Raw genomic sequence first — 26636 nt, forward strand, 5'->3', positions numbered from 1 at the left:
ATTTTTAGAATTATGCTAAATAAGATTCAAAGCCGATTAAAATACATATCACTCACGGGCAAAGTCCTTATCATAAAGACCACTTTTTGGGACATCTTTCTAACGTCTGAAAATACTCCACAGAAGGTTGTTTTGCATGCATCAAAATTAATCCCAGAAAAGAATACAATACTCTCAAGTGGATTGATTGATCCAAATGACAGGAATCTTAGAAAATATTTTGTAATCAGCAATTTTATAATCATGTCCTTCCACATATGACATCCATAATAAAAATGTCTTTGAGTCAGAATTTCAGAAATTTAGACAGCTATCTTCCAGTTTCACTGCCTCACAGTCTGATTTTTATTTTTTTAATGCCAGAAGTTTGGTAGAGGCATGTCTCTTCTCTCTCAGGGTAATCAAATTCTGAAGATCAGAAGCAGGTGCTTATCTCCCAGGACTTCCTCAACATGAATAAATTCATCAGCATCCAGCTGATCTGACAGTTCATCAAACTGCTAATTCCAAATGGTTAACCAGAATACATCTGCAGCCCACAATCCGTTCTTTAAGTGTGAATTTTGCTTCAAATCCTTTAGCAAATTCAGTATTTATTCAGAAATGCCTTTCAGTTCTCATAGAATAATTTCCAATGAATGCTTCCCTACCAAAGTGCTTAAGAGATATTTCAAAATGAATTATTTTTATCTTATACAGTTGAAATTGTTTCCCCCAGCATGTAGAATGTTAAAGCAGTTTCTGATGTCATATAAATTGGCAAGCATTAAAATGGAACACCAAAAATAATTTAGTACAAATTTTTCTTCATCATTAAGTTCTCTTGTTAAGTAGTATTCAAATTCTCCTCCAGGAAAAGATAACATTTGAGCCCACCTTTCCAATTTATTAGGCCAAACAAATGTAATTTACAACAACTGTAATGTCTTCTTTTAAGTTTGTCATATTTACGTGTAAAGGAGATATTTTCTTTATTTTTTTATTTTTGAAAAAGTCTTTTACAGTTAATGATCAATATTATTTTGTGTTAGGTTTAGTTAGTTGTATAGCATAGTGGTTAGCCAATCATATACTTTACAAAGCATTTCCCCTAATATTTCCAGTAACCAACAGTCACTATGCATATTTATTACAATATTAATGGTTATATTTCCTATTCTGTACTTCCATTCCTATGACTATTTTGTAATTTCCAATCTGTACTCAATCCCGTTATCTTTGCACCCAATCCCCCAAACCCCCTTTCCTCTGGCAACCATCAGTCTGTTCTCTGTATCTATGATTCCATTTCTGTTTTGTTCGTTCATTTATATTCTTTGGATTCCACATATACTAGTAAGTAAAATCATGTGGTATTTGTTTTTCTATGACTGACTTATTTCACTTATCATAACCTCTAGGTTCATTCATGCTGCCTCAAATGGTAAGATTTCTATCTTTTAAACAAATTGATGTTTTACAGAGAGAAAGGGAGAGGGATAGAGAGTTAGAAACATCTATGAGAGAGAAACATTGATTAGCTGCCTCCTGCCCACCCACTACTGGGGATGTGCCCACAACCAAGGTACATGCTCTTGACTGGAATTGAACCTGGGACCCTTCAGTCCCTAGGCCAATGTTCCCTCCAACCATTGAGCCAAACCAGTGAGGGCAATATCTATCTTTTTAATGAACATTGTCTGAATGTACCACAGCTTTTTATCTACTAGTACAGTATACTGATGAGCACCTGGCTTGCTTCCATAGCTTGGCTATGGTAAATATTGTTGCAATGAACACAGGCGTGCATATATTTTTTCAAATTAGAGTTTTGGATTCCTTTGGATATATACCCAGAAGTGGAATTGCTGGGATAAGGCAGTTCCATTTTTAATTTTTGGAGGAATCCCCATACTGTTTTCCACAGTGGCTGTACCAATTTGCACTCCCATAAATAGTGCAAAAGGGTTTCCTTTTCTTCACATTCTCTCCAACACTTGTTTTTTGATTTATTGATGATAGTCATACTGACAGGTGTGAGGTGACAAAAAAATTGCATTTCTCTGATGATTAGTGACTTTGAGCATCTTTTCATATATATATATTTGCCATCTGTATGCCCTCTCTGGAGAAGTGTCTATTTAGGTCCTTACCCATTTTAAATTGGATTGCTTCTTTTTTTGGTGTTGAGTTGTATGAGTTCTTTATAAATTTTGGATATTAACCCCTCATCATATGTATCATTGGTGAATATATTTTCCCATTTAGTGTGTTGTCTTTTCATTTTGTTGATGGTTTCCTTTGCTGTGCAAAAAACTTTTTAGCTTGATTTGTTAATTTTTACTTTTGTTTCCCTAGCCTGGGGTGATATATCAGAAAAAATGCTGCTATGAGAAATGTCTGAGATTTTACTCTCTATGTTTTCTTCTAGGATTTTTATGGCATGGAGTCTTATACTTAAATCTTTAATTCATTTTGAGATTATTTATTTTACATGGTGTACGAAGGTGGTCTTGTTTATTTTTCTTTCTTCTTTTTTTTTAATGCATGTATCTGTCCTATTTTCCCAAACCCAACTGTCTTTACTCTACTGTATGTTCTTACCTCCTTTGTCAAATATTAATTGACCATGTATGCATGGCTTTATTTCTAGGCTCTCTGTTTTGCTGTTTTGTTTCATTGATCTACATGTCTGTTTTCATGCCAAGGCAATATTTTCTGATATTTTAATGAAATGCTTTTCCATATGTGCACATGCTATTTATATCATTGTATAGGTGCTATTTTTAATTTTCTGAAATATTATACTCTATTGGAAAATAAGGCCTTAGCTCCTACTCTACAAGTACATAAAAATATAACTTAAAAATTACAGCCACGTTTGCCATATATTGGATTACTATTAAAATGTCACTTAAATCAATTTCAATTATGAAGTTAGAGTCATTTTTTAAATTGGCAATAAATAACATTGCTGAATAAATAAAATAATATTTAAGACAGCATCCCAAACTACTTCAAAGAAATTTTCAAGTAAGAAAATAAGTATCTTTCTGAATCAAATTAACCATCATATTTAATTAGCACAGTCTAGTTAACATAATTTGTATATTTGGAGTTAATATCACCTTATAGTACTTCATTGAACTTTAATAACTGAATAATCTCTTTAGGCTCCAAACTGATTGTCTTTAAAGTATGTGCAATTCCATGAAAGAGTATTATCAAGATATCAGTGTCCCCAAATTCATAATGCATGGGCATCACTTATGTTATAAATGACAATGAAAATATAGTATGGTTTATTCTTCTACTTAACATTTTTCTAATGAAGTTTACTAAACATGTAGCAACAACAACAAAAAAATGTTGGCATTTTGATTTTTTAACCTAATCAAATTGTCACAGTGACTTTACATACACCAAAATGCTTTTATTTTATTTTCTTCCCTTTTCCAGACTTGCCACATTAACCACTGGCATTTCCCCTATCCCTCTTCCGAGGCTTTGTTGTCTTCTAATCCCTCTTCTTGCAAGAAATTTCTAGTTAGAATGAGAAAAAATATATAACTTTCCCTCCCCCCCTTTTTAAAAATATATTTTATTGATTTTTTTTTACAGAGAGGAAGAGAGAGGGTTAGAGAGTTAGAAACGTCAATGAGAGATTCATCGATCAGCTGCCTCTTGGACACCACCTACTGGGGATGTGCCCGCAACCAAGGTACATGCCCTTGACTGGAATCAAACCTGGGACCCCTCAGTCTGCAGGCTGACGCTCTATCCACTGAGCCAAACTGGTTTCGGCCCCCGTTTTTTAAAGGTAAACTTAGATCTTCATCAGGATGCATAAGGTTTTTCTTTTTCTTTAAATAACCAATTGGCTTCATCTTTGTATTTGTAAGCGTAAATGTTTATAGCATTTAAACATTTCATTTTATACCTAACTAGAGGCCTGGTGCATGAAATTCGTGCACAGGCAAGGGGTGTGTGTGTGTGTGTGTGTGTGTGTGTCTGTGAGATCTGTCAGCCCAGCTGCACCCTCTCCAATCTAGGATCCCTCTCACAATCCCGGACCGCTGGCTCCCAACTGCTCACATGCCTGCCTTACTGATTACCCTGAATCACTTCTGCCTGCCAGCCTGATCACCCCGTAACCACTCCCATGCCAGCCTGACTGATGTCTAACTGCTCCCCTGCCAGCCTATTTGCCCCCAACTTCCCTCCTCTGCAGACTTGGTCACCCTTAACTGCCCTTCCCTGCTGGCTTGATTGCTCCCAACTGCCTTCCCCTGCTGGCCATCTTGTGTTGGCCATCATGTGTCCACCTGGGGGCAGGATCTTTGACCACATAGGGGCAGCCATCTTGTGTGTTAGAGTGATGGTCAATCTGCATATTACTCTTTTATTAGATAGAATAAAGGCCTGGTGCACTGGTGGGGGCCAGCTGGTTTGCCCTGAAGGGTGTCCCACATCAGGGTGAGGGTTCTCTTGGGGTGTGTGGTGGCCTGGGTAAGGGGCCTGTGGTGGTTTGCAGGCTGGCCATGCCCCCTAGAACCCAAGCAGAGGCCCTGGTATTTGGAATTTATTTACCTTCTACAATTGAAACTTTGTATCCTGGAGAGAAGCCAAGCCTCCTGCTTGCTCCGTGGCTGCTGCCATTTCTGTTTAAATTTGTTTACCTTCTATAATTGAAAATTTGTAGCCTGGAGTGGAGGCCAGTGTGTGGAAAGCTTTGCTTCCTCCATTGGTGGGGAAACCCAACCTCCTTCCTGCTCTCTGTGGTGGCAGCCATCTTTGTTGGGGTTAATTTGCATACTTGCTCTGATTGGCTGGTGGGTGTGGCTTGTGGGTATAGCAGAGTGGTGGTTAATTTGCATATTACTCTTTTATTAGGTGGGATAGTTAGCTGATTTAGAGACAGCAAAATTTGTTTTCTCTCCAGTATAAAAGATGAATGTATTAAAGCTGTGACGATGGCAAGAAGCTGTTAACTCTGTGTAGAAAGGGAGAAGCAGGAGAGTAATTGACAAAAGTATCTGCTGGTAGCGTCATCGTATGCTAAAACTGGTACTTTTTATTGGGTGAATTTATCATTTTTCCTGTATTCTTTCATATGTATATATTTTTCTTATTGACATAGCTAGCATTCTTCTATCAGCTAATCACCTAAAGCAGTATATTCTGAGATACTGTTAATTATAACAGCAATACTATGTCTGTTTATATGCATGAAAATTTTAAATAAACATAGGGTAAAGATATGCCCTTTTTACAGTTAATGTCGTAAAGAAATCACCATTTCAACCTTACCACATTAGAATATTCATGTGTTTCTTTGTTCCTTGATAAATTTCATAAAAATAAATTTGTTGCAATTAAATTGGATACACTCTTAACAGATAACAGTTAAATTTTGTTAGGAACCCATATTTGATAAGTGCTTTCTAAATACTGTCAATTTATTGCTCTGTAACTTTCATCTGCTGTCCAAAGTATAGATAACAATATTTCATATGTGCATATCCTCTGTCATTTTAAATAAAGTTTAATAAATAATGTACATAGTAGAGCTTTAAAAATCAATAATATAAAGATTGTTTCTAGTTCATTGAACTACTGTCCTTGAAGGTAATTATTTGATATTCCTGCTCATTATTAAATATTGGAATTTTCCAGTACAGATGGTGTACGCTAGCTGAAGTCAGCATGGATGTATCTTGTTTGACTGAAATTCTTATTGTAGTTTTAAATCATGACTTTGGTATTTTTCAGAATGTGTGTGTTTCAGATTATTAGGGAAACTTTCAAGGTATCCCTTTGTTTCCCTATTGATAATCTAGAACGAATGAAAATACGATGGTCTAAAGATATTCTCAAATTTCTGACAAAAGGATGACCTACTATCAAGGGTTCAATAAAAAGTAACACTTATTCTTTTAAATGTGAATGAAGATAATATGTATGAAATCTGAGGTTTAGATAGGTGAACCTAGTCAGCTAGTCAGGATTCAAATCTAGATCTTTTGTTATGTTAAACGCATTGTTACTTTAAATTTTTATCCATATTACTCTAAAGTTAAGAAAAAATAGATTTATAAAACCAATTAATATAATTCAAATATAGATTCTTTCAATATTTAATGGATTGAAAAGAACACATTTCTGTAACACTACATTGGTAAAGAACTTTCATATAAATTATTCAATCTCTGTTAAATTTTCTCTAAATCTCTTTTACGGCATACTTTGGTTGTAGTAGAGGAAAAACTCAGAATTAACTTATCAAGTAGAAATTTATCCTTTACAGCTTTCACAGTGTTCTTATCAAGTCCTTGGCTGCCTTGTTTTGCAGGGACCTGCTGATACAGAGAATGAGCCATGGTGGTTCTGTCATCTAACAATGGTCACTCTCAGGGCAGAATGGACCCTGACCCCCTTTCTCTCAGGTGTGCTTTGTTACATGTAAAAATGTTTTAATACACAGTGTATTAAAAGTGCTTTTTCACAAATCTTAGAAATGAACTGGTATACATCAGTTACCTGCCGGTGATTAAGAAGAACAAAGTAAGAATGACAAGGAGAGTAAATCCCCCAACAGCCGCCGTGGCTATCACCAGAATCTGCCCCTGTTCCGCCGCCATGTCAGAAGCTGAAACACAGACACAAGATTAAAATTTCTCGAGATGACATTTCATTACTAAAATTACTTTACAATTTAGAGTATGCCTGAAAGTGTGGAAATGGGTCCCCAGGATCCCCCTCAGATTTGCCCTTTATTGTGCACAAAGGATGCAAACCCAAAATAAGGGTTTAAGATTAAGGTCATAACCCACAGCTTAACCCTTGCTGCTTCTTCTCCTCTCCACCCCGCCCCCCCCCCTCACACACACACAAAATACCAATAAAGTGGAGAGATGCTTAACACCCCACCTCTTAAGATTAAGTATATATTGAAAATTAAATCAGCAGATGGACTGAAGTGTTTTGCCCACATAATTGCTAATTTCTTTCCTTAAACGCTTTGGTCAACAAACAAGGCTTTACACACTGTTTTTGTTGTTTGTTTCTACAAAGTGGAAACAGAATTACCGGTCTTGTATACTTTGAAACCTATATAATCTTATTAACCAATGTCACCCTAATAAATTTAATTTTAAAAGGGAAGCAGAAATAAAGATTTTATCAGGTGAAAAAAAAATGCCTTTATATTTAACAGTGCTTAATTCAAATTTAAAGTTATAAACTCCACCTCCACAGCAAAAGGTGTACATAATTGGTACTCAGATGTTTGACTGGTAGTAATTAAGAATACGCCCTAAACGGTTTGGCTCAGTGGGTAGAGCGGTGGGCTGCAGACAGAAAGGTCCCAGGTTTGATTCCAGTCAAGGGAATGTACCTTAGCTGTGGGCACATCCCCAGTAGGAGGTGTGCAGGAGGCAGCTAATCAATGTTTCTCTCTCATCGGATGTTTTCAACTCTCTATCCTTCTCCCTTCCTTTCTGTAAAAAAATCAATAAAATATGTTTTTAAAAAAAGAATATGCACCAGGCTTCTCATCCTTTACTAATGAGAAGACTAGATAACATATGGCAACAACATATTGCTTATGTCATTGACAACATCATTTCTTAAAATTGCATGGGCTTTCTTTTAGAAACCTTAAAAAATATATTAGTTCAATTAGTCCATTTGTACTTCTTTGTATTACTGAAATTTTAATTGGATATAATTTTCTTGGCATAGGATATGGGCAGTTGCTTAATAACAGTGGTAAGAAAGCTGAAGCCCAGAGAAGTTAAAGAACTTGATCAAGCTCATGTATGATCATCATCACCAGAATTCAGGCTTCTAGATTATTGTTTTACTTTTTCCTTCCTATGGTATTAGTCACAGTAATAATTCAGTTAATTACCAATATTCTAAAATATCAGATCAATCATTCCCTTTAATATCCTTTAACTTGAATATTGCTTGATTTTTATTTTGATCACTATAAAAATTCATTAACCCAATCTTATCTAATAAAAGTAATATGCAAATTGACCACACCTCTGCTACACCACCAAGCCATGCCCACCAGCCACGTCCACCAGCCAATCAGAGGGAGTATACAAATTAACCCCAACCAAGATGGCTACAGCCACAGAGAGCAGGAGGGAGGCTTGGGTTTCTCTGGCAATGGAAGAAGCCAAGCATTCCGCCTGCTCTAGCCATCCTAAGCTTCCACTCAAGGCTACAAAGTTTCAATTATAGAAGGTAAACAAATCCAAACAGAAATGGCAGTAGCCAAGGAGCAAGCAGAAGGCTTGGTTCTGCTCCAGGCTATAAAGTTTCAATTGTAGAAGGTAAATAAATTCCAGATACCAGGGCCTCTGCTTGGTTCACTGGGGGGGGGAGGCGTGCTGGCCTGAAAACCACCACAGGCCCCTCATCCAGGCTGTCCCATGCCCCAAGGGAACCCCCACCCTGATCCAGGACACCCTTCAGGGCAAACCAGCTGGCCCCCACCCATGCACCAGGCCTCTATCCTATCTAATAAAAGAGTAATATGCAAATTGACCATCACTCCAACACACAAGATGGTTGCTCTCATGTGGTCAAAGATCCTGCCCCCAAGTGGACACAAGATGGCCACCACAAGATGGCCAGCAGGGGAGGGCAGTTGGGAGGCACCAGGCCTGCAAGGGAGGGCAGTTGGGGGTGATCAACCCTGCAGGGGAGGCAGTTAGGGGTGACTAGGCAAGCAGAGGACGGAAGTTGGGGGCAAACAGGCTGGCAGGGGAGCAGTAAGAAAAATCAGGCTGGCATGTGAGTGGTTAGGGGGTGATCAGGCTGACAGGCAGAAGCAGTTAGGGGCAACCAGGAAGGCAGGCAGGCGAGCAGTTGGGAGCTCACAGTTGGACATCCCTCAAAGGGTCCCAGATTGGAGAGGGTGCAAGCTGGGCTGAGGGACACCACCTCCCCCTCTCCCACCATGCATACATTTCCTGCACCAGGCTTCTAGTCTAATATGCTAAGTGTCTGATCATCTGGTTAGCCATTCAACCAATCAAAGTGTAATATGCTAATGATATGCTAAGGCTGTCCAACTGCTTACTGTGACATGACTGACCACCAGGGGGCAGACAGTTGCCAGTCGACCAGTCACTATGATGTTCACTGACCACCAGAGGGCAGAAACTCTGACAGTAGGCTAGCTTGCTGCTGGGGTCCAGCCGATCAAGACTGAACTAGTCGGGCCAGACATGCCCTGAAGCCCTGGTAGTCCTCCCCAGCTGGCCAACCTCCTGCGTCCCTCCCTGGCCCTGATCGTGCACTGGGGTCCCTTGACCTGGCCTGTGCTCTCTTGCAATCCAGGACCCCCTGGGGGTTGTCTGAGAGCCAGTTTCAGCTCCACCTCACAGGCCAGGCAGAGGAACCCCAGTGCACCGGGCCTCTAGTCAGTTATAAGCAGCAAATTGAATATAATTGATAAGTAAGCCACTTAATTCTCTATCATATTAATTTATTAAACTTGATTACTTTAAGACTTCTGCAAAGTAGCTCTTTCTTTGAGAATCAAGCATGCAGTATATCACATATAAATTTATATACAGAGTAATAACTTCCTCATAAAAATGCATATCTACTAGAGAATATCTGAACCTTAAATGTTATTATTGAGTCAGTAAGAAACTAGACACAGCATTTAAGATTCCTCTTAAGAAATCTATATGTAAATAAAAACAAAAGTCATTTATGTTTAGTTTGCAATAAAAATGTATTAAACCTTGGAATTAGACTTTAGTCACTATGATTTAATCAAGATATTTTCAGGCAATTTATTTGAATGTTGAGTTTTTAATCTGTACAGAGACAAGCTAAATAGTTGCATCTTATCCAATATATAATATAGTAAAGATTATTTTCCTGACTGAATTTCCTAATCTTCGAACTAGCATTGATATCATGGGGATTAATGTATGCTCTAAAATGTCACATTTTCTCATTAAAATTATTGGAAAATACACTGTATGAACAGATATTATAGAAAACATTAACTTTTTGAAGATAAAGAAAATCGAATTTAAAAAGAAGACATTATTTACTTAGCAATTGCTGAATTTATAAAATATGTAATATAGTTTAAGACTTTTAAACCTGGAGCATATATTTTCATGGTAGCCAGGTAGTAAGTAATTTATTGAGACCATGTATATAAAGTTCAGATGGAGGAGGAGATTATGTAATTGGGTGCCTTCTAAAAATCAGATTGCCTTGTTATAAAAAATTGTGTTGTCTTACTTGAGTAATAGCTTGGTAAACTGCCCATTTTACTAATATATCTTCTTTTTCACTCTTGTGATTACATATTTATGAACTTTGCTTTAATTGAAATTTTAATCGAACAGAATATGAAGTTGCGACACTGAAAAATGCACAGTCCTATCTAATTTCCTAAACCTATGCACTAGAAATCCTAAATCCTAATTTTCTTTATAGAAAATAATAGTATATATATATATATATATATATATATATATATATATATATATATGTCATTTGAAAATAAAAGTGTATAATATAATGCACCATTTTACTGTAAGTAAAAAGTTATGAATGATGGGATGAGATGATTATGAAAACATTAATATCATCATCATCATCATCATCATCATCATGAACAACAGCCACTATTTATTTAATGGCAAACTATCCTTTAGCACTATCCTTAGTGCTTCAAATTCATTATACAATTTATCAGCACAATAGTTTTAATAGATAAGTTCTATTTTATTTCTAGTTTAAGTGGTTATATATATATATATATATATATATATATATAGGATGTCCCAAAAATATATACACTTTAACAGCTGATTGCTCAATTTTGAAAATGAAATGTATTTTAATAAACATCGCCTTTAAAATTATTCAAAGTGTTTGCATACATTTTTGGGGGGACACCCTATACTACTTGCCTGAGGTCATACTTCTTGTATACAGGAAAACTGGAAATCCAACTCTGATTTGTTAGGCTCCAATCCCATACTATTGACAGTACATTGTACCACAATTTTAACTAGCAGAACAACTGGCTAGACCCAGCTATTTTGTATGCCCTAAAACAATCATAACCTTGCTTGACCTTGTTTTCATGTATGTAAAATGAGATTGTTGAATTAAATATTCTTGTCACAATCTTTTAGAACAATTTTACTATGACACTGTGTTACAGTTTTGCTAGTTGATATTTGGTTCCATACAGAATGTCCACTGAGACACTTGGTCCATGCTAAAAGGTCCTTAATAACTGGCTATATTTGATCTTATCTAAAATGTCCATAGAACTATTTGTCCATGATTCATTAAATAATACATTTAACTTGTTAAAATTTTGTTTACGTTATTTTTGTTATGAGTCATGTACTAAGAGTAGACATTTTCAACAGGACCATATATCAAGGCCCAGCTGGCATGGATCAAATATGCTCATGGGCATTTTTTATAAGACCAAACTTCAAGGACCTTTTGGCATGGACCAAGTGTCTCTGTGGGTATTTTGGTTAGGGCCAAATATAAGAACGCTTTGGTGTGAACCAAATGTCTGTGTGGACATTTTGGGCAGGAACAAATACCCTGAAGGATGTTATACATTATGCTACAATCAGATATTTGGAAGTATAAAGTGTGCCATGTGGGATAAGATGAACACTCAGGACCAGCTGTAGCTCTTAATCTTGATGGGGATAATTCCTACCTTATCAGATTGGTGTTGATCAATCACAGGGCTCGATCTTTATCTCATGATAAAGTCCAAAGCCCTTAACTTTGTTGAAAAGGCTCCAGACAAATGGCTCTAGTATGTATCTCCAGACTCATCTCTTATCATTTTCCAACCACACTGAATTTCTTCCCATTGCTTGAATGTGCCAAATTTGCTCTCCTGGTGAATTCCTATTCAATCCTCCTACTGAACTTCACATCATTTTCGAAGCTTTATTCACTAAAGTATCTGTAGTAAGTAGAATAATGACATTCCCTTTATCCTTTCCCAATGACATAGGATAAGGACATCAATCCTTCTGGATTAGCAGGGTGGCCCAAAATCTAACAACAAATGTCCTATAAGGGACAGAAGAAAAGACAAAGAGGAGACATCCACGTGACGACAGAGACAGAGACAAGTTGTGCAGCTACAAGCCGAGCAATGCCAGGCACCACCAGAAGCTTGAAGAGGCAAGGAAGGATGGCCTCCCAGAGCTTTAGGAGAGAGTGTGCTGCTGGCCTCCATAACCGTGAGGATAAATTTTTGTCATTGTACGTCATGAAGTATGTGAACTGTTTAGTAGCCCTAATAAATGAATATAGTAGTAGCTCTAAGAAATGAATATAATATTCAACTATAGGGCTTGATAAATGAGTAAATGATTGAATAATTGTTTACATTGGATGATTCTGTAAGAAAGCTCAGATTAACTCTGGGTAATCTGCATCTTCACTTTCCTCTTGATATGTACAGAAGATTTACCCTGAAGGTAACCAGATGATCTATGTAAAATAAGTCTACCCAACATGATTTTAATGAGAAGACTCCTATTATTCTCTGTGCTTGAAAATAATGCTTCCCGGAAGACAGGGAATACTTGAAAGTACAGAGTTCCACATTTAACCAAGCTGAGCAGATTAAGTTAAGAAATGGGAAAGTTAAGAAATTTTTAGTTCGTTCAACAAATATTGATTGAGCAACCATGACTAGGCAAGCACTGAGATGGGGTGGACACAGTAATGATTTCCTGGATTTACAATTTGCTGGGGAAGACAATGAACACATAGTTACAAGTGGAAGAACTTTGACAAAAGGGACATTTCAGTGTGCTCTGGAGGAGAATAAGCAGCCCTTGGGAGTGAGCCCACAGAGTGGGAACCTGGAAATATAATAGAATGTGTTAGATGAAGGAGGAGGAAGGGGGAGCTATTCCTTGGTTAAAGGCCTCTAAGACTTTATTAATTAAACATATATTCAGACAAATAAACCATGGAATTATCTACCAAAGGGAAGTATAGTAAAGCTACAAATTCCTCTGTAGCACCATCTATTCATTTGTCAGTCCTGAGAATACTATTTCTAATTAGTTTTGTAGAAGAAAAGAAATACTATAATTTACTCACATTAAGTTACTCCATAGAGGGCAAAAGAAACACAATGAAATCCATATTAAGAAAAGAAGTATACTTCTGGCTGGTGTGACTCAGTGGTTGTGTCAACCCATGAACTAGAAGGTCACGATTCAATTCCAATCAGGGCATATGCCCATGTTGCAGGTTCAATTTCCAGTAAAGGCTATGCAGGAGGCAAAAGATCAATGACTCTCATCATTAATGTTTCAATCTTCCTCTCACATCCTCTCTTTGAAATCAATAAAAAACATATTTAATAAAAAAAGGAAAAAATGTATTTCTGACTGGATGGTTGAAAATATCCCTTTGATTAATGGAATGAGGTTGTAGTCTTAGAAAAATCTAAGAATATTAAAATGATACTTTCATTTTATGGGTTTGGAAAGAAGTACGCTTCCTTAAGAGGAAGCAATTTCCAAAAAGAGCTGCAGAATTCTTACTGAAGGAAGACTTAGCACCTAACAAATGCTTGGTATAAGTCAGGATGACATTATTAACTTAGGTTTACTTTAGTTATTGCTATTAAAAAAAAAAAAAAAAAAACAACACTGAAAAACTGAAGTCTTTACTTGGATTCCAAAATACATTAAAAAGGATAAAAGAATAAATATAGTATCTTCTGGAAAGTATGAAGAAACAGCATTTTGGCTATTTTTAACCAGAGAATTTTCTTCTATGGAGGCAGAAGATTGTCCTCTCTTTGTAATCAAAATTATTCTAGTTTATATTTACATTTCAAAGCAAAATCTGTCATTTATATTCTGTGTCATTTTTTAAAGTTAGCTCTTTTCTGTTATGAACATCTTTTTAAAATAATTGAAGACAGCAGTTACATGATTCTGAGAGGGGGTGTCAGAATAAAGTATTTCTCAAAATGCTGCTTGGTGAATAAGTGGTGTATATTTGCTTCCTATTCACATGTTTTATTTAAAACTCGCAATTCTTAATGAAATGTAAAAATTTCAAGTGATATTATCTCATCATTTCACCAAAATGAATTTTTAAAACAGCAGAAATCTCAATAAAGTAATGGAATGACAGTGGCCAATAGATGAAATTAATCTTAAGTTTTACTTGACAACCAATACAGAAAATCCTTAGCATTTTTTTCCAGTAAAGAAAATTCCACTCTCCAGTCATCTATTGTAATCAGCAATGATATAACCCTATGAAATAAAGCACATATATAAAGACATAGCAATATATACTGGAGACGAATCAATCTGTAAAATCTAAATACTTAACATGGTATTGTAGACATAAGAGTGTGAGATATGCATGAAAGCTGAGGAAATGTTTATCCTAGATGAACATAATCTTGTGGTTTTGTAGATAATGTTATTTTCTTGGCTACCTGGGCTTAAAAAAGTGAGATCTTCATTGCCTTTCCCTTTCCCTACAATGTTAGGTCCAGAGTCAAATCTTTATCATGTCCTATGTTATCTCCCTATTACCATGGGCACAGCCTCATTTCAGGGATCAGTCTCATATGAATAGGCTAGTTTTTGAATTTTATATTAGATTATCTTTCCACAATGTTTCTTCCCAATTCATCCCACATTCGGTGGTCAGATAATTTTTCTTCAAAATAATAAATAAAAATATTTACTGTTGTTCATATAATTTTCCAAGTACAGGTCTTTTATATCCTTGGTTCAATTTATTCCTAGGTTTTTGTTTTGTTTTGTTTGTTTTGTTTTTTTAAACAATTGTGAATGAGATTTTTTTTTAGCTTTCCTGGAAATCAAGGAGGATAGATAGAAGTGGAAGAGGGCATAGAGGGGATAAATGGTGATGAGAAATTAAATTAAATTAAAAATAAAATAAAATGTTTGAAGACACACACACACTAAATAGAGTCCTTTATTGCCTAGATGGTAAAACCCATTGCAGTGGGTACACCATTCTTAGAGATGTCCAGGCCTGAATCCTCCGACCCAGCTTTCACAAAATTCTCTCTGGCTTCTGGTTGACAACCAATTCTGTCGTTCTTAAATTTCAAGTATTTCTTAGATTCAAACTCATTTTATCCTATTCTCAAAGTTCCAATACTCATCTTATCACATACATTTCAATACAGCTAGATGGTAACTTCAATTATGTGGAATGCAATTTGCAATGGCATATTTGGTATTATTAATGCTTAAAAATTGTTCTAGTTACAGAAATGATCCTTATACATTTGTATTTTGGGATTTATTCAGAGATAAATTAGTAGAAAATAGCGGAAGTTAAAAATCGTTATTTATGTATCTCTGCCTAAGCTTTGAATGAGTAGATATTTAAAGGAAGAGGTATTGGCATGGTATAGTATTAACATTTTTCTCTTACTTTTCTTCAGTATGTGATGCCATATATGAACAGCGAAAATGCCTCTAAGATTGGTTGGGATGGGGGAAGAGAGAATGGTAAGAGATTTGCTGTTCTACTCAAGTAAGCCAGTTCTCAGATGGATGGAAACAAAGCTCATGGATCATTTCTGTTGAAGTAGAGCCCCTGAGATGGGATTATGCTTTTTCAGAAAGTGATTTCACAGCTGTGCTTTCTGACACTGCTCTGCCACTTTTTCAGAAACAATGCAACACGCTACATCAAACTGTGTCTACCTTGGGACACAGAAGATTTCAAGATTCATTCTTCTTGATGACTTTAATTTACTTGTCAGATAAAAATGCCAAATGACACAGGAATAATTGAAAAATGTAAGTTTGGTACAAAATGGGGTGAGGCAGAAGCACAGACAAGCAGTGCACCATGATGAAATACTTTTTTAAAAAAAAGAGATTCCTTAATAAATGGTCACGGTGCCTCAATAAATGGTCAAATGCCTTCCTGGAGGTAGGCTTCATATGACAAATATCAAAGAACAGAGAAAGGAGAATGAAGCACTCACACACCCAGAACTACTGTTAACATTTTAAATGTTAAGTATTTAAATTGTGATTGTCTATATTTCATATTGTTCTTGGCAGTTGAGACAGGCCTTTGATGACATCCTTTTTTTTTTTTTTCAATTGAACAGCTTATGTTTTCATACATAGATTTATATTTCATCCTTTTATTAAAGACTAGAGGCCTAGTGCATGAAATTCATGCATGGGGGAGGAGATTGTCCCTCAGCCCAGCTTGCACCCTCTCCAATCTGGGACATCCCTCTCATAATCCAGGACTGCTGGCTCCCAACTGCTCACCTGCCTGCCTTCCTGATTGCCCCTAATCACTTCTGCCTGCCAACCTGATCAGCCCCTAACCACTGCCCTGCCAGCCTGATAGATGTCTAACTGCTCCCCTGCCAGACTGTTTGCCCCCAACTTCCCTCCTCTGCTGGCCTGGTCACCCCCAACTGCCTCCCCTTGAAGACCTAGTCCCTCCGAATTGCCCTCCCCTGCTGGCCATCTTGTGTTCACACGGGGGCAGGATCTTTGACCACATGGGGGCAGTCATCTTGTGTGTTGGAGTGATGGTCAATCTGCATATTACTCTTTTATTAGTTGGGATAGAGGCCTGGTGCATGGGTGGGGACTAGCTGGTTTGCCCTGAAGGGTGTCCTGGATCAGGGTGGGGGTTCCTTTGGGGCCTGGGTGAGGGGCCTGTGGTGGTTTGCAGGCTGGCCATGTTCCCTAGTGACCCAAATGGAGGCCCTGGTATCTGGGATATATTTATCTTCTACAACTGAAACTTTGTAGCCTGGAGCGGAGCCAAGCCTTCTACTCCTTCCATGGCAGCAGCTATTTTATTTACCTTCTATTATTGAAACTTTGTATCCTTGAGTGGAGTCCTGGGCCAGGCAGGGTGTGTGGAAAGCTTGGCTTCCTCCATTGCCAGGGAAACCCAAGACTGCCCCCTACTCTCTGTGGCAGCAGCCATCTTTGTTGGGGTTAATTTGCATACTCGCTCTGATTGGCAGGTGCCCGTGGCTGGTGGGCATGGCTTGTGGGTGTAGCAGAGTGATTGTTAATTTGCATATTACTCTTTTATTATGCAAATTGTATCTACGTTTGCCAAACGATGTGGTCAGAACACACCAAATGAAACAAATAAACAAATGTATGCATTTGTCAAAACAACAACAACAACAACAACAACAAAACTCTGCTTGAGGCCATTCAGTGTAGAATGGAATTTTCTTACAAATTTCATAAATTCCCTGGATCATTGACCTGGAATCAAAGATATTCAAAATGAAATACTATTCAACATATACCATATTAATAGTGGGTATTTGCACATTGGCAGGCATATATATGCACTGAAATTATAGCTTCTTAATATAACTATTAAAATTATTTGAAGTAAATAGCTTATAATTAAATGTATTGCCATTAGAGATTACAAATTTCTAAGGTTTATAAACTCAAATATTTATTTATAGTCTATTTTTCATAGAAAAATATTGAATGAAAATAATCCTGTTATAAAACACACATTATTTAGAAAAGTTCTAGAAAATTTATTGAGGAAATTCTCATTCATCAACTAATTACTCACTCAAAAACAACAAAAATATTATTAATTTAGAATGTGCTACCACTATTATTTTCAAGAAAATATGATTGTTTTGCAAGTTAATCTCTCACTAAGTTTTGACTCAAGTGTGAGGCTTAGTATTATGATTCTGAAAATGTCAGAGTAAATACCCCTCTAAAAAGTGAACTGTCGGGGAAAAACTCCCTGACATACCCATTCCCAATTTCATATAATATAAAACAGTGGTGTTTTATTTATTCATCTTTTAAACTAATATCCTTCACCATATGATACTGATTATAGACAAATTGGGTATGTGCCATCTTGATAGACAGAAAGGTAAGCCTCTTCCTATATGCTGATGACTGGGTTTAATTTTCAACAACTAGAATTGATTTTTGGGTACAAATAATTCTGCATCCTACTGCCGCCAGAAAGAACTGCACGTTATCAGCTTTATCAGAACTAAAATCATTTTCTCTGAGACAAAAGGCAATTGATCAAAACTCTGCAAAACAAGACAACCTATTCCATTTTGTGCAAGTACACTTTTTTCCACAGCTTACCTGGAAAGCACACTGCAGACCTCTGCAGCTTAATATGACTTTTTTCCATGGGAGCATTACTCCTCGGGTGTCTTTTTGATGACTTGGAACACCTGCTCTGAAAATTGTCCAGGCCACAATCATCTTTTTTCACCATGTCCTGTGGTGTGGAGCTCTGCACTTTCAATCTAGAGTGTGCCTACATGCGGGAGCAGATACAAATCTGCTTCCTAAGGACAGTCTTTGCTTTGCCTGCAGCCTAATGCAGTGCAGATATGGGGAGGTTTTGTTTTTCCATGGACAAAAATATTGTTTGGGTATCTTGACTTCCATAGTAGAAAGATTTCTGTATTTCTTCACTTTATTTTCAAAGCATTTGCATAGTCTGCCAATATGAAAGTAGAGAATTCACATCCTAAGCCTTATTTAAGACTAACTTCAAAATCCTTAGTCATCATCTTTGAGGATTTCTAATTAGTCCTGTCTGAAATTGTCTCTGCCCTGGAATACTGGTCTCTTACCCAACCACATTCTTTCAGGAGTCTGGGATAAGGATTCAGTCAGTTTGGGGCATGGATTAAACGAAGGAACGTGTGAATTTGCAAGCTATGGTGCAGATCGATATCTTTTTCTAAATGGACGTAGATGCGGGTAAAACTGGTCCATAGAGACAGAAACGAGTGAATGGCTGCGTTGACCAAGATTGGCGGCCTTTCATTTTGAGAGCCTTCCACTTTCTTACTCCAGTCCTTTCTGAAGCCTAGGTTTATTACACATTTCCACCACAGTCCTGTCTGGAAAATTCCTGCATCTCTTTTTGTTAATCTGGCTCATGATATATTTGATACTTGGAATTAAAGGACTTAGAGTATTCCAATTTTCAGTTTCTGACCAAAGGACAAAATATTTTGAGAATAAATTTGAAGGGTTATTCTTTTCATTCACTTCCTAGTCATATTTTCCCTTTTTGAAGTCTTTATGCAGGTGATGTACTAAGTAACCTTTCTTTCTCCTTCCTCTCACTTTCACCCTGGGCACATCATCTTCAGTCAGTGACACTTAACCTTGTATCTGCATTCACCAAACAGTGTGGTCAGAACACACCATATGAAACAAATAAACAAATGTATGCATTTGTCAAAACAACAACAATAAAACTCTGCTTGAGTCCATTTCCCTCAATGGCCTCTATCTTTCCTATAGCCTTTGTGCTTCCTGTGATGAGGGCCTGGTGACTTCTCCACCCCGGGCTGCGGCCAAAGGCCCAGAGGCAGGGCTGACACACATGTGGTGCATTGCTGGTCATAATTATCAAATGGAACTCTGCTCCCTCTTGTTGTTGTTTTTTAAGATTTTAAATTGATTTTTATTTTATTTTATTTATTTATTTAAAAATATAATTTATTGATTTTTTTACAGAGAGGAAGGGAGAGGGATAAAAAGAAACATCGATGAGAGAGAAACATCAATCAGCTGCCTCCTACACACCTCCTACTGGGGATGTGCCCACAACCAAGGTACATGCCCTTGACTGGAATCGAACCTGGGACTTTTCAGTCCGCAGGCTGATGCTCTATCCACTGAGCCAAACCAGTTTTGGCTTAAATTGATTTTTAGAGAAAGAATAAGGGAGAACGAAACATTGATGTGAGAGGGAAACATTGATCAGATGCTTTTTGTACGCCCCCTACTGGGGATCAAACCTGCAACCGGAATATGTGTCCTGACCAGGAACCAAACTAGCAACCTCTCAGTGCACAGGATGATGAGCAACCAACTAAGCCAGGGCTCCCTCTTATTTTTATGGATCAACTTTCTACTTCTAGCTCCAATTTATTAAACATTTTGTACATGTGTTTTATGCTGCCTCAAATATTTTTAGGAAAAATAGAAATGCAAGCAGAAAAAAAAATCAACATTCCTCTAGTTAGTCGAGCTTTCTGAGAAAGCATTCCAATCAAAATGAAGAGTAATTTAAATATACTAAGATGCAGGTTTATTAACATACATATGTTAACATATATTTGGAAAGAGTCAGGCCACTTACTACTTAAAACATTCAGCTTTTTTCGTAGATTTGATGATACCTATACTACTCTATTTCTAATGTGTGATATCAATGACTTAGAAAAGTTATATGTATGTTTGCGTGTGTTCTATTTTTTTTTTAATTTTTAAAAATATATTTTATTGATATTTTACAGAGAGGAAGGGAGAGAGATACAGAGCTAGAAACGTCGACGAGAGAGAAACGTTGACCAGCTGCCTCTTGCACACCCCCTACTGGGGATGTGCCTGCAACCACGGTACATGCCCTTGACCGGAATCGAACCTGGGACCTTTCAGTCTGCAGACAGACGCTCTACCACTGAGCCAAACCAGCTTCGGCTGCATGTGTTCTATTAAACAACATTCTTGGTTAAGTAATTTTGGATGGATAACCCAAAAATGTCATTTATGTTCCTTTTTAAAACACAAAACTTACCAGATTGACTAATTAATGTGCTAAGTTATTTTTTTTTTTTCTGGCAACGGAGGTGCTTATATCTAGCTTCAAGTGAATTTTTCTATATTGCTTTCCTCTGTAGATTGACAAAAAGCATCTTTCTAATTGTTATTTTCCAAACTGAGCTTTGCCATTCTTCCCCTGTCCTGATCTCCTAACTTCTACAGTATAAACTGTGGGAAGCCTTAGGCTAAGGGTATGTATGTGGCTGCTTTAACTATCTCCCCAGGCACAGGCCAGGTAGGATGCCCCATCTCTCCTTACAAATGCAAGTCCTGGGGCCTCGGAGGCCTCTGGAGATCACTGACTAACGCAAAGGTACATTCACCCCATCAGTTCCTTATTTACTCACACTTTACCTTTTTTTCCAGTAAAGTATGTCTCCCTCCATTTTAAAAGCTTTAGGGGTGGGGTGGGGGGTGGAGGATTGGTAACATGAACACAGTTTCATGTAAAGAAAGTTTTTTAAAAAAATAAAAACTAATTAAATTTATCTTACCTTATTCTATTAATAATAATCTCAAGGGTAATGTAAGTCTGATTATGACTAATATATTTTTACAACCTTTAAAAATACTGCTGAATTCAACTAGAAATAATTGTAAAGGTACGTAACTTTGAAAATGTGTGTTAATTGGATATCTTAACTGCATATTTTTGGTTAATGCAATTTGAAATATATCATCCCAGAGGGCATTTAATCAGGAAGAGAGAGAGAAAATGACAAAAAGACAGCTCGCTAGTTATATAAAGGTGCATGAAGCTCCTAAGATCTATAAATACAATGAGAAATGTGTCTCTAATGGACAAGAAGTAACTTTCAATGATTTAACACGTATGTCATACTCCTGGCCCGTGGGCCACATGCAGCCCACAACAAATATTTTTGCCAATATACTAATATAACGAGACGTAAGAAACATTTTAATAAAATTTTCATAACTTAATTTTTACAATATCCTGTTATACATAACTAGAGGCTCAGTGTAAGAATTCGTGCACAGGTGGGGTCCAGCCATCTGGGGGGAGGAGCCATGAGAGGTTGGCTGGCCAGTCCTGATCGGAGTGGCGGGGAGGCTATCGAAGGGGGGCAGCTAGGGAGACCCCATCCCCTGGTCAAACCCCCAGTCGGACTTCTGGTCAAGAGGACAATCTGCATATTTGGTTTTTATTAGAAAGGAATATTGATAACAAACTACAATGTTTGCTAATGACCGATTACTATAATCGTGTTGCATTCATTTCCCTTTAAGAGCCTTATGCGCAGGCGGACCATTTCTCTCCATTAATACTAGCAGCGAATATTTTAGCAGCTGATTGCCATGTCATCAGTATAGCACTGACTTGTTTGGTGTGTGCAACAGGAAATATTTCAGTTTCAGAGAACAAGAAAAATAGATTTATTTTTAATTTGTGGAGTTATTCAGTGTCTCGTAAGTTAATGTTCAAGAAAAAATATTAATTTTTATTAAAATGTTCTGTTATTTATTTTTTAAAATATATTTTTATTCATTTCAGAAAGGAAGGGAGAGGGAGAGATTGAAATATCAATGATGAGAACCATTGATTGGCTGCCTCCTACATGCCCCCTACTGGAGATCAAGCCCACAACCCTAGCATGTGCCTTTGCCTGGAATCTAACCTGGGACCCTTCAGTCCACAGGCAGATGCTCTATCCACTGAGCCAAACCAGCTAGGACTAAAATGTTCTATTATATTATGTTAACAACTAGAGACCTAGTGCATGGATTTGTGCATGGGTGGTGTCTGGCTGCCCACCCCAATGGAGGCTGATGAGGGCTGGGTTAGCAGCAGGGAGGGGATGCAGGAAGTTGGTTAGCTGGCCCCTGTCAGCTTCCATTGGGGTGGGCGGCTGGACCCCACCAGTGCAAGATCAGGGTAGAGGGCCAGCCAGGGGGAGGGGCCACAGGGACCAGCTGGGGGGAGGGGCCAAAGGCAGTTAGCCAGCAGGTCTGCCCCTATTGGGGTGTGGGGGGCTGATTAGGAGCAAGCCAGTGGGAGGAAAGGACCATTGGGGGTTTGACCGGGGCCCCGATCAGGTCGGTTGGCCACCCTAGTATGCATCATAGCGATTGGTCGTTCCAGTCATTCCATTGTTCTGATCACTTGGCTTTTATATATAGATTACTCATTTATTTCAGCATTATTCTATAGAAATAAACCTAGGTTTCTATGAAAATTGAAGCTTTTATTATTTTGTGGCTCACATATACTTAAACCTTGTTTATTTGGCCCATGTTAGCCTTTGAGTTTGACATCCTTGATTTAGAATGACTCAAAAGGAATTTTGAGCTGCTGTTTAGAACGTGAGAGAAAAAAGAGGAACACACTTAAGGCAATTAGATAACCCCAAGTCTTTTAGATATGTTCCCACTTGGTGCTTTTTTTTTTTTTTTTTTGCTAAGCAACTTGGATTAATTTGTGAAAGGATGGATGGAGTAGCCCTCTTTTAGTCATTATGCAGGGTAAAAATGTTATTTTATGAAAGTTCAATATTCTCAAAACTGTATCTGTCCCATAATTTGAAAAAGTAAAATCCTCCCTCAAACAAGATAGTCTGGGCTTATCACTGAGAATAGTATAATTAACTAAAATTCGTGCATTGGGGAGGATCCCTCAGGCCAGCCTGCCCCTCTCACAGTCCAGGAGCCCTCAGGGGATGTCCTACTGACAGCTTAGATCTGTTTCCCATAGGCAGTGGGCCTAAGCTGCAGTCTGGCCTCCCTCATGGGAGGCCACCAGGCTGATCAGGGGAAGGCAATGCCCCATCATGCCTCTACTGCAGCCACTGCGGCTGCTGGATCCTCGGCCCAGCCCTGGCAGTGACAGCTGCTATCTGTGGCTAGCTTGAGCCTCAGGCAGCTGCAGTGGCTTCGTCTGGAAGGATGGCTGGAAGACATCCGCTATAATTAGCATAGCACCCTTTTATTAGTATAGATTCCTATTCTGAGTCAAATATAATTTTCAATATTAAGCTAAGTTTGATTTCTCTTTGGATTTCTTATTTCTGTGCAAATTGGTGGAAGAGTTCTTTACTTAATTGTAAAAGAATTTATAATGGAATAGGTAATCGTAAGTCTTGTCATTTTTACTTAAAAATGGATCCACAGAAGGTACTATAAGGGAGTTTTCTAGCCAGAATTACTTTCTTTTTTTGCTTTTAAAAATTTTTTTCTTCCTTTTTTATGGAGATGAGTGGCAGTTGATTCACAGTACATGCTCCTTCAAAAATCATACTGGCCTAAGGGAAGAAGTCTTTCTCAGAAGAAGGGTAGTTATTATAATAACAAACACTTTCAGAGTGCTTACACATGCTGTCTGCAGCCCTAGACACTTTCAATGTATTAACCTTTGAAATCTTCATAACAGCCGAAACCTGTTTGGCTCAGTGGTAGAGCGTCGGTCTGTGGACTGAAAGGTCCTGGGTTCGATTCTGGTCAAGGGCATGTACCTTGGTTGCGGGCACATCCCCGGTAGAGGGTGTGCAAGAGGCAGCTGGTTGATGTTTCTCTCTCATCGACTTCTAGCTCTCTATCTCCTTCCCTTCCTCTCTGTAAAAAATCAATAAAAAAAAAAATATATATATATATATATAAAGAAATCTTCACAACAATCATATGAGCTGTAGATGGTGAAACTGAGGCTGAGAGAGGTTAATACCTTGCCATGGTTATGCAGACAGAAGTGGCAGAATCAGACTTTAAGTAGAGACAGCCTAGTTCCACCGTTTGAGTTTATAACCATTCTGCAATATTGTCTGTTGGCATCGAGACCTTTATTGATTTAAGCATTTAGAAAAAGAAAAGTGGCCTAACCCATAAATAATTTGATTACCATGGAAATGGTAAGGACAGTGGTTCTGGATCCACAGGATGATGTGGTAATGGGACTGATGGCGGTTGCCTGATTTGCCTACTGTGCTGGTTAAGATCTGGTATCCCAGAAGTTAGAGTATGGAGTGTCCTTGGCTGAATCCAGTTCTCCAGTGCGTAAGCCATGAAGGCCAACTCATTTTGGGGAATCCCACTCACCTTTGTAAATCACCTATAAAACTAAACTGACACCAAGACTAGCCAACTAGTCTTAGGGTAAGCTTATAGGCAGGAAGAATACATGTCAAAGAAAAGAATCAGGAAATGACTTGATTACTCTAATAAGATCTCTACATAATAAAGAAGATAATAAAGAATACTGTTCTGTGTTTTAAAACAAGTTGGAAGTTGTATGACAGAATTTTAGGGTTGAAAATAAATACTAATAATGTCAGAATTAAAATCAACTTTCTCGAGCTCTAACTGTACGAGTACGGACTGGAAACTCTGCTAAGCACTTTACATGCAGTGAATCATCACGTAGGTACAAGAACACTAGCAAGTGGGTGACATTCATATCCTTATTTTTTAAGATGTGGAAACTGAGGCACAGAGTGGTTAAGTGACTTATCCAAAGTCTGATACCTACACATGATAGGGTCAAGATCTAAATCCAGGGTTAAGTCCAAATTCAGTTTTTGACCAAAATTATTCTTCACTAGTTTTCTTCAGCTGTCTCTTTATTTGCAGAGTATCTGTCAAGTTGAATTGCATGAATCAGTTGCTATCATGAAGAATTTCCTTGTTCTTTCTGCTTATTTATATCCTTCCTTTTTTTCAAGGCCAAGTTTAAATCCCTCCTCCATGAGGTTTTTGTCAGCTGCCTCGCTGGCAGTAATAATTAGGATTACAGTGATAGTTAACATTTAATGATCACATTAGGAGGTAGGCACTCCCTATCTTCCTCCTCAGCTTTGCGCTTCTCCAAAGCACCTCTCGTCATCTGTCTGATAGGTGGTTTCCTGGGACACAGATTCTGCAATGGAACTTTGCAGGTAGCAGTTTTATTGAGGGACTCACCTCAGCATGGACATGTTGGGGAGTGAGAGAACAAAAAATGAGGAAATGGAGCAGTTGAACTGTGACATGGTAACTGCAAAACCTCGGCAGACACCAGGGAGTTCAGAGCTGAGATGGCCCTTTGGAGTTCCCTGAGTGAACAATGAGGCTAATCTTTGTACGTCACCTTGGCCAGTCCTGGATTCTGCCCGGCCCCTGGGGAGAGGGACTGACTGAGCACGCAGCCCCTTTTTGAGCCGGCAATGTTTGGTAAACAGTTCAGTAATGAGCCTTCAACGGCAGCACTCCCATTAGCGAAGAGAGTGAGTACCTGGGTCCTGAAAGGGGGGTCTCGGTAACATCCCATCCCTCTGTAGCTTTTATTTGTTTGTTGTTTTCCTCTCTCCTCTCTAGAATGCATTCTCTAGCATATGAAGGGTCTTTGTCTATTTCTGCTATATCCATAGCAGGTAGAACAGCACTTAGTACAGAGTACAGACTGGGTTCTCAAAAATATTTGTTGAATGAATCAGTGTACACACAAATGAATACATTTCTAGTTCACTGATGAGGACACTGAAACCTAAACAGACTAAACTGCTTTCTGTAGGTCTTACTACAGAGGGGGTAGTCTGGCTTAAGTCACTAATCACTTTGCTAGGAACTGCCCCATTTTCAGAGCAAAGGAAGATAATTTAGCTCGTTTCCTTTATTTTATTGAGGAAAAATTAATGTCTAGAATGAAGAATCCGCATAAGCCAAAATACCAATTGAGTCGTCTAATTGAATATATCATTTTGCTTTTACCTATTAGAACATACAACCAAGTAACCGAGCCTGGGACAAGCCCCATGACACCTTTGTGTGGCAGAGTAGTTGGTGTCTGACTTTGCTAACATATCACCTTTACCTTTATGATATCTAGATTCACGAAATTTCCCAGATAACTGACTTTCTAGGACTTCTGAAACAGACCGATTATTGTAAAACGTTTGAGATGGGATGGCTGAGCTCCCGTTCCTTAGGAGGCTCAGTGAGCAGGCTATTTTTCACTGTCTTCCAAGTCCAGAGTCCAAATATGAACTG

The 26636-nt window shown here is 37.9% G+C and overlaps 1 protein-coding gene across 1 annotated transcript in view; it reads right to left on the bottom strand.

Annotated features, from left to right (window-relative positions):
- EPHA6 (EPH receptor A6) overlaps window positions 1-26636 on the bottom strand; it is an 848112-nt gene that overhangs the window by 278822 nt on the left and 542654 nt on the right. The window contains exon 8 of the mRNA XM_084875438.1: window positions 6520-6628. Within this exon, the coding sequence (XP_084731564.1) occupies window positions 6520-6628 (109 nt within the window). The remainder of the gene's footprint in view (window positions 1-6519; window positions 6629-26636) is intronic.

Source organism: Pipistrellus hanaki (assembly GCF_964339955.1).
Source record: "Pipistrellus hanaki genome assembly, chromosome: 2".
Taxonomy (NCBI): Eukaryota; Metazoa; Chordata; class Mammalia; order Chiroptera; family Vespertilionidae; genus Pipistrellus; species Pipistrellus hanaki.